The sequence below is a fragment of the Aotus nancymaae genome, unplaced genomic scaffold (assembly GCF_030222135.1).
Source record: "Aotus nancymaae isolate 86718 unplaced genomic scaffold, 86718_ANA_hifiasm-v0.15.2.pri h1tg000058l, whole genome shotgun sequence".
Classification (NCBI taxonomy): domain Eukaryota; kingdom Metazoa; phylum Chordata; class Mammalia; order Primates; family Aotidae; genus Aotus; species Aotus nancymaae.
Genome location: NW_026988472.1, coordinates 14,112,624 through 14,124,832, shown reverse-complemented (window position 1 = coordinate 14,124,832; position 12,209 = coordinate 14,112,624). Strand labels below are relative to the sequence as shown.

General features: G+C 36.4%; 1 protein-coding gene across 16 annotated transcripts in view; it reads left to right on the top strand.

Annotated features, from left to right (window-relative positions):
* KDM6A (lysine demethylase 6A) overlaps positions 1-12,209 on the top strand; it is a 202,961-nt gene that overhangs the window by 65,185 nt on the left and 125,567 nt on the right. For all 16 annotated transcript variants that reach the window (XM_012448175.3, XM_012448173.3, XM_012448172.3 and 13 more), the window contains one exon: positions 11,480-11,588. Coding sequence is in view for 14 of the 16 variants with exons in the window: in XM_012448173.3 (XP_012303596.1) it covers positions 11,480-11,588 (109 nt within the window). In the remaining 2 variants the exon portion in view is untranslated. The remainder of the gene's footprint in view (positions 1-11,479; positions 11,589-12,209) is intronic.

Sequence of the window (12,209 nt, the reverse complement as noted above, 5' to 3'; positions counted from 1 at the left end):
TGGTGTGTGTGTAGTTCCAGCTACTTGGGTGGCTGAAGCAGTAGGATCGCTTGAGCCCAGGAGGTGGAGGCTACAGTGAACATGATGGTGTGCCTCTGCACCCTAGCCTAGGTGACAAAGTGAGACCTTTCAAAGAAAAAAAAAACAACGATTTTTACTCTTTGCGTATCTGCATAGAGTCTGAAAGGGTATATTCAGGCTGATTAAAAAAAATTTTTTTTTAAAGGCACTTATACTGTTTTGGGGGAGAGTCCTTTATTATGTTGCAGTTTCTCTAGATTTAAGGTGTTTCATATGTTCAAGAAATAAATCTTAAGTGCCTACCTATTAAAAGTTGTGGCATTTAAGGCATATTTTCAGTGGAGCTCATGCTCATAAACTCTCTCTCTTCTACCTTTTAATGCAATCTGATGAAATGCTTTCTTCTTCGTTTTTATGTGCATTTATTTAAAACTGCGTATAAGGCAAAGGAATACATACTTTGCTACCAAATATATTAATTTGAGCTACATATTTGACCAGGATGCAGCAAGCAGAATAATTTGTCTTTTACCTTCATAAAGATATGGTGTACATAATTTTGCTGCAGGCAGGCTTTCTTTATACAAGTATCTTTTTGGAATTTTGAATTAAATATATACAGCTTAAATGACAGGCAGAATGATGTAAGACTGTTTCCATCAACTTCTAGGTAAATAATAGACCCTGTGGAGTAGCACAAGCGAATTAAATTTTAAAATAAAGGGTTATAATGCCAACTTTTTTTTTTTTTTTTTAAACAGAGTCTTGCTCTGCCGCCCAGGCTGGAGTGCAGTGGCATGATCTTAGCTCACTGCAACCTCTGGCTCCCGGATTCAAGCGATTCTTCTGCCTCAGCCTCCTGAGTAGCTGGGACTACAGGCGCGCGCCACCACGCCTGGCTAATTTTTGTATTTTTAGTAGGGACGAGGTTTCACCATATTGGCCAGGCTGGTCTTGAACTCCTGACTTCATGATCTGCCCACCTTGGCCTCCCAAAGTGCTGGGATTACAGGAGTGAGCCACCGTGTCTGATCATGCCAACTTTTTCATATGGAAAATAACAGGATCATTCTGAACTGAAATTATCTCTCATTGTGTCCTTGGCTCCAAATTTTAAAATATACAGTATTTTAAAGATCGTTTAAGGCTTAATTCGTATGTACCACATCCCATGAATGCAAAGTAGTAGGTCCAAAGAGACTGAAAAATCTAGGATTGAGTGAGGAGACTTTATAATGTACTTGAATATATCCCATCTTTACAGTGTTACATTTAGGATGCTACAAAAAAAATTTGGAAGATAACTTAGCTGTTGTGTTAGTACAGCTTCTTTTTATTTAATATATACTATGTGTGTATGTGTGTGTGAATGTGAATATAGAATCCATTAATTCGTGTGGTTGTATGCATCTGAGATAAAAGTTTTGGAGTTAGTAGTAAACTAGCAACTTGTTGACTGTTGAGACAGTACAGCTTAGTTTGCTTTGTTGCAGCTGTATTTGTAATTTCTTTGCCAAAAATACTAAAGAGAGAAAAATCAACAAGGTAAACTAAGGAGTTGTCATTCCAAAGCTGCAAAGAAGTGGAATAAAGCTGTTTAACATTTTCTAGATACATACCACAGTTAGTCTGAACTGGCATATTATTTTATACGTGTGTGTGTGTGTGTGTGTGTGTGTGTGTGTGTGTGTGTAGTAGTGTTTTATTTTTCTGTCACAGGTGTCTTGAATATGAGAACTTAGTAGTTTTTGGTTATGTTACTTTTGTTTTGGATGTGTTTATGTCTGTTTATTTTTTACTTTTTTAATGGTGATTGCTTTTTATAATGATTTAAAATAAAGAGGGATGAGAAAATATGGTAGAGAACTGAGGGTAAGTCTAGGAATGGTTTGTGAGAGCTGGGAGTTGAAATTTTATGTGTTGCTTTTCTGCTTGGTGTGGAATTGGGGAGGAGGAGCTAGTGTGTAGGAGGAAAAGCTGGTTATGGAGAGGGTAGTTCTTGCACATGCCTTTAGGTCCCTGGGCATGACCTGAGTTAAGTACTTTACTACTCAGAGGCTATGAAGCCATACTGTTTGAATCCACCTTTTGCTAGTTTGTAGCTTTGTGACCACAAGCACAGGATTTACTTAGGCCTCAGTTTTCCTGTCAGGAACTAGGGATAATTACTGTAATAGACCCCATTTCATAGTAATGGTGAGGATTAAAGAATAAGTACATGTAAGTTGCTTAGAATAGTGCTTGGTACATATCAAGAGCTCAGATATTAGCTATCAACACTTTAAATACTAAGTTGTCTAGTTTGATTTCAGTAGTATAATTCTATGAGAGTATTTCGGTGTTTTAAATAGTTTATTTGAAAAGAATAGTTCTTAAAGTGCCAGTGATGCTTTCTTGAATGATGCTTGTTTACTCATTAGCATTCACTACATCCCATGAATGCAGAGTAGTAGGTCCAAAGAGACTGAAAAATCTAGGATTGAGACTGGCATCTTCAACTTTTATTCTACTGACTCATTTTTTTTTGGACACGGAGTTTTGCTCTTGTTGCGCAGGCTGGAGTGCAGTGGCGTGATCTCAGTTCATTGCAACCTCCGCCTCCTGGGTTCAAGTGATTCTCCTGCCTTAGCCTCCTGAGTAGCTGGGATTACAGGCGACCACCACCATGCCCAGCTAATTTTTTTTGTATTTTTTAGTAGAGGTGGGGTTTCATTGTGTGTTGGCTAGGCTGGTCTCGAACTCCTGACCTCAGGTGATCTGCCTGCCTCCCAAAGTGCTGGGATTATGGGCATGAGCTACCATGCCCAGCCCCTCTACTGACTCTTTTGATAAAAGATGTGTATTAATTGAAAGTAGGAAAGATACAGGGTAGAGTAACATATGTGTAAGTTCCTTTATCATCTCTAAAATGTTAGATATGGGTGATAATTAACTGGGTTTCTTTTTTTCTTCCCTCCATCCTTTTTGTGTGTGTTAATGATTATTTCATTAGGCAGTTGTTTTGTTGTTGTTGGTTTTGTTTTGAGACACGGTCTCACTGTGTTGCCCAGGCTGCAGTGGCATGATCACAGCTCACTGCAGCCTCCACCTCCTGGGCTCAAGTGATCCTACCACCTCAGCCTCCTGAGTAGCTGGGACCACAGGTGTGTACCATCATGCCAGCATAATTTTTAAAAATGTTTTTGTAGAGACAAGGGTCTCCCTATGTTGCGCCCAGGCTGGTCTCCAGTGATCCTCCCACCTCAGCCTCCCAAAGTGCTGGGATTACAGGTGTGAGCCATTGCATCCAGCTTTGTTTTTTTTTTGTTTTTGTTCTTAAGTGAAGAAAGGGTTACACACACATCTGTTTCATTAAGAATTCTCAAAAACAGTTCTGGGTTGCACTGGAACTCTACTGTTCCAGGAACATGGGCTTCCATTTCCTACTCTGACGTTCTCAGCTATGGCATCTACCTCTTAGTCCAGGAGAGCTATTGAAGTTCTTGGCATCTGGGTGATTCTACCCAAGTAGGCAGAGGAGGGGTTGAAGTGGAGCCTGTCTTTTCATTATATTCCATTGGTCAGAATATAATCACCAAGCCACACCTACGAGGATGGTTGGGAATCTCAGCCTTCAGTCTGTAAACATGTGCCTAATTAAATTTAGGGGTTCTATTAACAAAGGGGAGGAGGAAGGATAGCTGAGACACCTAGAATCTGAAGCAAGTTACAAAACAGTGTTTATAAAAATATTAATAATAAGGTAGGAAAAGTATATGTGCTATAATCTTTTTTTCCTTTACAGTATAATCTTGAATAGATAGAAATTTTAAACATTTGTTGCTTCTGGGAAAGGGAACTGGGTGGCTGGGGTCAGGACTAGGAGAGAGACTTTTTACTATATATTCCTTTTTGAAGTGGTGATAAATACATTTTCAAAAATAGTAAATGAAATTAAAAAGAAAAAGCCTACAAGTTTGATATATAAGTTCAGGAGTAGACATGTTATTAAGAATCACTAATACTTTGCACCTGTAATCCCAGCATTTGGGAGACCAAGGCAGGTGGATTGTTTGAGAACAGCCTGGCTAACATGGTGAAATGCTATCTCTACAAAAATTACAAAAATTAGCCAGATGTGGTGGCATGTGCCTGTAGTCCTAGCCACTCGGGGATGCTGAGGTGGGAGGATCACCTGAGCCTGGGAGGTCAAGGCTGCAGTGAGCCATGATTGTGCCACTACACTCCAGCCTGGGTAACAGAGTGAGACCTTGTCTACAAAAACAAAACAGAACAAAAAATCAGTAATACTTAAGATTATTTGAATTGTAATTCTTCCCTCATTAACAAAGTATAATGTGTTGACATTTCAAAAATGGTTTAGATTCAGGTAGTTTCAATCCTTTTAAATTCCTAAGCATATTTATGGTGTTTTAAAAGCAGTCAGGCAAAGGCATTGCTGAATACCCGCAAACAGGAATAATTACCTTCTGATGTATGACACATCTTTCTGGAAAGAATATCAACTTTAATGATGCATACACTTTTAGGGGATTTGTTGGGAACAGGTCAGAAGAATAGTAATATTATACATTAAATATTATGTCTCTTTACACATAATGTAGAGTAAGAAAATGCTGTAATAACTAAGTGGGTAGTGATGATGGTAGTGGTGCAGTAGAGACACACCTTTTCTTGATATTGTCTGGATTGCTGCAACAGATTCTTTTACTGATCTGTGTCAGAAGTAGCAGGAGTGATCTGCTATAGTTACATAGTTTTCCACCTCTTTAGGGTGTCTGAATAACAAGCTGTTAAAAATATAGGAAGTTAGTGGGATGAGAGTTTGATGTGGGGTTGGAGTAGAGTGGGCTTTGTGTTGGGGAACAGTGAAAGAAAAAATATGGATGTGTAGGCTGGGACTGGAGCCAAGTACTCACTGTTATAGGCAGTAGGAAATAATTGGAAGTTTAAGAGCTGGGAAGCATGACAATAAATAGCATTGCTGGAAAAGTGGGTTTTGTTTGTTTAGGGTATGAGTTGGACTGCAGAAACAGACCAGTCAAGGAGCAACAAGTGGCAGTAGTGGTGTAGTACAGGTATTCATTGGAATTTGACGAAATGATAAGTAAAAAGAGGAATGATATGGGAGAAGTGTTAGGGAAGACTTAGCAGCAGTCATTATATGTGTAGGGATAAAGAAATGATTTGACTAGGTGCTGTTAACAGCTAGTTTCCTGAAAAGGAAACTTAAAGAGGAGGAATTTTTGAACAGTGCAAGAAACTTAATTTTTGCTTGGTGAATTTAAGATGATGTTGGGGTGTCCAAGTGGGAAAAGTCTGGTATGTTGTTTAGAGTTAAAAGATTTCTTCTTCCTTCTTCATCTTCCTTCTTACTCCTCCCCTGTCCTTCCCATCTCCCTCCTTTCTCTTTTGTAAGAGCATTTAAACAGAAGTTTATAGGGCACAAAAGTGACTCTTGGGAAAGTATCTTTAGTTAAGGATCAAGATAGTAAGGTAGAGCCAAGGAAGAAAGAGGAGTGAGGAAGGCAGATGGGTTAGAAAAGAGGATCCAGGAGAAAATAAATGATGTGGAGGAAAATAAAAAATAAAGGAGGTAGGAACCAGTTTGCCTTCACTTTTGATACCTAGCAGCCAATTAAAGTGACCAGGATGGAGTAGGTGCTCATTGATGAGTGACTGGTATTATACTAAGTATTTTTAAGTATCTATAGATATTATCTACTTTAGTACCTTAAAAGAAAAACTAATGGCAAAATATAAATAACATGCAGTTTACCATTGCAACCTTTTTTAAATATACAGTTCAGTAGTGTTAGTTTCCAGAACTCTTTCCACCTTGTAAAACTGGAACTTCATACCCATTAAATAATTGGCAATATTTCAGTGCTTTTAATAAAAATGTTTGCAATATTTATCCCCTTTAGGTTAATATAGGGGTTTTTGTTTTTCCCTAAAATAGTCTTATTTAAGTAAGTCTTAAAACTATGTTGTTTTGAGTGGTCTTTTATTGAGAAAGTTGTAGGCTTCTAAAAACCATAATTCTTGTATAATTCTTTTTTAATTTTTAATTTTATCTTGTTTTTTATTGTATAAATTTCATAGAATTATACTTAGAATCATAGAGTCCAAGGAATCTTTTTAAAAATGCAGATTAAAATTGTATCCAAAATGAGGTATCTCCTTTCTAACTCCCACTAAAATAGCTTGGTAATATATGCTTTACTTCTTTGCATTGATAAGAGCCAATGATGGCCCATTTAATTTTTGGTGTGTTTAATTTTTCCTACTTTGTGAATGAGCTGAATTAAACTTGCTTTTATAAGTTATACTCATTCATTGGCACTACCCAAAGTGCAATTAATCTTCTTTCCTAAGTGACTGCTTTTTTTTTTTTTTTTTGGAGACGGAGTTTCGCTCTTGTTGCCCAGGCTGGAGTGCAATGGCGCGATCTCGGCTCACCGCAACCTCCGCCTCCTGGGCTCAGGCAATTCTCTTGCCTCAGCCTCCTGAGTAGCTGGGATTACAGGCACGCGCCACCGTGCCCAGCTAATTTTTTGTAGTATTTAGTAGAGACGGGGTTTCACCATGTTGACCGGGATGGTCGACTGCTTTTTAAATAAGTAAAGCTTCAATCCCATTTGAGTCTCCTCAGTTAAACTTAGTTAAGATAGTTTTCATATGACAGTTTCCACATCCTTCCCCAAACTTGTAGCCCTCTTTATGTTATCACCTGTTAAAATGTGGTATTCAGAACTGATAATGTTAGAGATCTGGTCGGACTAGACCTTGGTGAGCAGATTATTCCTGTTGATGTATATAATATACTTTATTAATTTGGGCCATGAATACTTTTAAAATTGCCTGCCTTCCTCTTCCTCTTCCTTTTCCTTTGAAAGGGTCTTGCTCTGTTGCCCAGGTGGGAGTGCAGTGGCGCAATCATGGCTCACTGCAGCCTCAACCTCCCAGGCCCAAGCCATCCTCCCACCTCAGCTTCCCATGTAGCTGGGATCATAGGCATGTGCCACCATGCCTGGCTATTTTTTTTTAATTTTTTGCAGAGATGAGGCCTCCCTATGTTGCCCAGGCTGGTCTCGAACTCATGGGCTCAAGGAATCCTCCTGCCTTGGCCTTCCAAAGTGCAGGGATTATAGGCGTGAGCCATCGTGTCTAGCCAAATAGCCATATTTTATGTGGATGATACATTGACCTGTTGTCTGCTTAAATCCCTTAATCTATTTTAAGGAGTCTGCTAGATGCTGGATGCTCAACCATTGTGTACATGTATGGTTGGCTTTAAAAACCGATGGGCAGGGACAGGCATGGTGGCTCACACCTGTAATCCCAGCCCTTTGGGAGGCTGAGGCGGGCAGATCACCTGAGGCCACTGAGTTTGAGACCCGCCTGGCCAACATGGTGAAACCTCGTCTCTACTAAAAATACAAAGTTATCTGGACATGGTGGTGGGCACCTGTAATCCCAGCTACTTGGGAGGCTGAGGCAGGAGAATTGCTTGAACCTGGGAGACAGAGGTTACAGTGAGCAGAGACCATGCCATTGCATTCCAGCCTGGATAGCAAGAGGGAAACTCCGTCTCAAAAAATAAAATAAAAATAAAAATTATGGGCAGGACTGCATATTTGTTTTTATTATATTCAACCTCAAAGTTTTACTTCATTTAAAACCATTGGGGTATTAAACTCTGTATTTTTTCTACCATTGGTAGTCACCCAGCTACTGCAGTTAATCTTTTAAATTGAAAAAAAAAGTTTAAAGGTTGCATATATTTAACAATTCTGAAATATTGACAGCATCCTATTTTAGCAAGGCACTGACCAAGTTCATTATAAAAGATTAATACTGCACATTGAATTAAATTATTTACATGTCTATGTATGTGTCAATGTTTAGAAATACAGGGTAATGGTAATGTTACTTTTCTGAGATAGCAGATTTTTAAAGTAATAACAGTACAACAGATACCAAGCACAGTTTATATTGAATGTTGTGGAATATGGCACTATGATGGAAATAAAAAATACACCCAAGCTTTCTACCTAGATAGGAGGATCTTAGTTTACTCTCATTTGTTTTTAGTATTCACTGATTAATGTTTATTTTTCTTTTCAGTGTTTTTTCTATTAGATGGTAAGGATTATAGATGTGCATGCCACCAGCTGTAAACAATTAGAGGATGTAACAATGATTTTTGTGGAAGGATATTGCTTTTATCCTCCTTACTGCAAGATATTTTATTATTTTTATAGGCTTTTCATTTATAAACGTAAGAAATTTTGCTTTCCTAATATTTAGTATATGGATTGAATATAAAGTTGTTTTTAGGCTTTAAGAATTATCTGGGTCTATACTGTCGAGTATGGTAGCCATTAGCCACATGTTCATTTAAATTTAAATATTAAAATGAAACCATTTAAAAATTCAGTTGTCTGTTTGCACTAGCCATGTTTCAAAGTGCTCAGTAACCACATATGTCTAATGACTACTGTATTGGACAGCACAGATCATAGGATATTTTTGTCATTGCAGAAATTGTTCTATTGATTGCTGATACAACCACAAATGATTTTCTTTCAAATTTCTAACTATCCTTAAACTAAAGGTATAGGATGAGTCCTAGGCGGAAAGCATAATAATTCTTTAATGATTTTTATAAGACTAGAAATGATATAGGTTAATTATGAAAAAAAAATCTCAAAAATACAGAAAAGTAAAACGAACAAAATACAAGGAAGATTCTGTGTGGACCAACTATATAGACTTTTTTTTTTTTGCTGTGACACAGCCCTGAGAAAATCCTGAGAACATGTCCCCCTAGATAGACTTTCTATTCTTAGCACCTGTTTTATATTGCAGTCCTTCTTATCTGCAGTTTGTGTCCAAACATACTGTACAGGGATGATTTTACCTGTGTACACTTAAAATTTAAAAAAGCAAGAAATAAAAATAATTCTATTGACTGGAAATATTTTAGCTTTATGGAAGTTTATCTGAATGCTCTGAATCTAAACAATAATTATATATCTTCTGTGTTATCGTTAGCCTTTTGAGTGAAAATATAAAAGTTCTTTGTTTTATTCTAGATTATTGTATGAGTTAGGAGCATTGGAAATTATCTCAAGTTGTTTATTTTCCTTTAAATTTTCTTTTAAAAGTGTGTTAGATATTTGGTTGTATCGGATATCAGAATTACCTCAGATACTTCAAATTAATTCATGAAGTTTCACTATGAAGTGGTAACACAGTGTGCTTGGCAACTTTCTTCTGCCTTTTTGCTCATTTTCGTTTGGTTTGATATTTGGCTCTGTCAGCATCGTTGACCACCCATGTTAGTTTTGTAGGTGCATGGCAGGTTTATGGGGAAATTATTAACAATTTGTTAATCAAGCCTGAGTGTATGGGTACCTGAATTTGAAATCAACCATTCCAGTTTTTACCTGATTTTATATTTCATGATGATCAGCATTATGTATAATATTAATTTTAGGTGTGTTCCTTAGTTTATGAGAAGTAGAAGATAGGGAATTGATGATCAAGGCAGTGGCATCAAGGGTGATAAGAGGAAGTAGAGGATGTTGGCATCTTTTTTGTTTACATCATTAAAGAAAATTCGTGTTTGTATCTTGAATCCTTTTTACCATGAAAACATATTTGCCTGTAAATTTAATGTAAATCAGCCATATGAAGCTATCAGAGGACTAGGAAAAGTTTATAAATAGCCTAAGAGTTTAAAAAAAAATAAGGTGCTCACTATTATAATGAGAACTTTATTTACAATATTCCTGTTAGCTTTGGAAAGTCATTTAATGTAAAATTAAGAATTGTAATGTATCCCAATAATGTTATGAATTTCTTTGACATTATAAAACACTGTAATAAATTGTATTTTTATACTTTGTCCATCTGCTAGATAAGAATTATATATGACTTAAAGAGGATTTTGAAATTTCATACCTTCAGATTATAGTAATTTCTGAGACTAAAGTGTAGCATTCACACTATAGGGAAGCAGAATAATTAGCTTTCAGTGATTGTGATTTGGTACATATAGCTAAGAGTGGAATAGAAACTGAAGAGAGGTTCTTTTATAAATCCTTAGGCTTTAAGGATAATAGACTAAGCCTAGAATTCGCCTTGTTTAGAATGGATTATCCAAACTTGTTGAACATTTATTTATGTGCTTAGGATAGGTAAATGTTAGGATATACATTTTGAAACTCTATATTAAAAGCTCTGTATTTCACAGGAGAGGAAAAATGAAGGCATTCAAAGTGAGTACTCTGATCCACATCACGTTTTCTTATCTCAACAAAGCTCTTGAAATGGTAGTGAAAGAAGTTTTTTACTGTAATAGAAACTAGCCAAGTTTCTTTCTTTGTGGGTACCAAACTTGGCAAGTGTTTCTGAGAGTATATCAGAGATTTGAGAATTCACACACATTTCTTACTTCATTGACTCCAGGACACATTATTAACAGAGCAGTGTTATGGAGTATTTAGTTGTTAATGGGGGAAATTTTGACAAAATTTTTGGGAAGCTTGAGAGAATTAGAGCTTTGTTATTACCTGTAAAGGTAAAGAAACACTTAAGTACCTATTGTGTGCCAAACGTTGAGATAAAGCCTTAGAGTTTTCTAGTTTTATTCCTTTTATCAGCTCTTTGAGTGTTATTAAAATAGGATAAATTCCCCAGGATCTCCTGTAGCAAATGACAACTGGAATTTGGTCAGACTCTAGAACTGTGTTCTTTTCATTGTTGATTTTGTCCTGCAGTCCTCCTGTGTTATAAAAACGAATTGATATTGTTAAAATAATGTTATTTTTTTTGGGGGGGAAGGAAATGTGAGACTGGGAGCACATGCATGTATTGGAGTTGGAAGTAAGATCAGAAATGAACTTGATGTGTTTGAAGTATATCATGTGAAGACATTGAAAGGCAGTATATAGTAGTTTAAAACTGGTAGAGGTTCTGGCAAAAAGTCAGTAAAGGCAGTTCAGTGTAAATTGTAGGTATTTTTATTACTCTAGAGATTCTATGAGATCTCACATAATTCAATAAAGTTCTTCCCACCTGTAGGAAAGATGCATATTATTGATATTTGAGAGCAGTTTTGTTTATATCAATGGGGGACCACAGTAATAATTTAGACTTGCAACTTACGAATAAAAGGATCAAAGTGCTCCTACATTATCTTATTTGGCAAGTATTGTTTTCATGTATAAATGGGAAAAGCACTTATGCCATAATTAGTGGCTCTTTTAATAAATACATGGGGAAGCTGTCCTTCTGTAGAATGCTGTATTCAGTATGTCTGAGATAGAAGTGAAATTTTCAATACAGACTTAGGTGATCGAATAGAGGCTATATGCATTATCTTGGGGAGGAAATGTATTTTAGGGCTTTATTTTTTGCTTACATATTTGTGTTTTTTTATTTCTAGGCTGTTCGCTGCTATGAATCTCTAATCTTAAAAGCTGAAGGAAAAGTGGAGTCTGATTTCTTTTGTCAATTAGGTCACTTCAACCTCTTATTGGAAGATTATCCAAAAGGTAATTTTTTTCTTGTTCATTATTGTTTGATTTATACATGTGTTGGATTGTAATTATTTGTGCTTTATCAAGAGTACTATCCTAAGAAATTCTAAGTGCATGAACATACTAAACAATGAGAAAGAAAAGTGGAGTAGATGGAAATGGAAAAATGTCATATAACTCCATCTAAATCATCAGTAAGTTGGCTATTCAGTAAAAGTGAAAACCACCTACATGTGCAGTACAGTTTTGTTCTGCCTTGTGAAAATCCTTGCCCTTGAAAGGCTTTCCCATAGTAGAAAGTAAGCTAGTTTGATATAGATATTTGTACATTGATGGATACTTTGGAAAGGTAACAAAAACTCAGCATTTTCTTTATCCTGAAACGTTTCCATTTTAGCCCAAAAATACTTGAATGAAAATCTGATCTGTAAGTAGCCATGTTATCTGGTAACTTACAGATAAAGGTAAGTAATACAGAGAGATGATCACAGATGAGCCTTGGATAAAACCAGTTTTTAAAATTTACTTGAAATGTTTTTCCTTTAAGAAGTAAGTGAGATAAATAACTGAAAGTAGTCAGTCCCTAAGATTTGCCCTTTTTTATGGTACCAGGCTGCCAACTCAGACCATTACTCA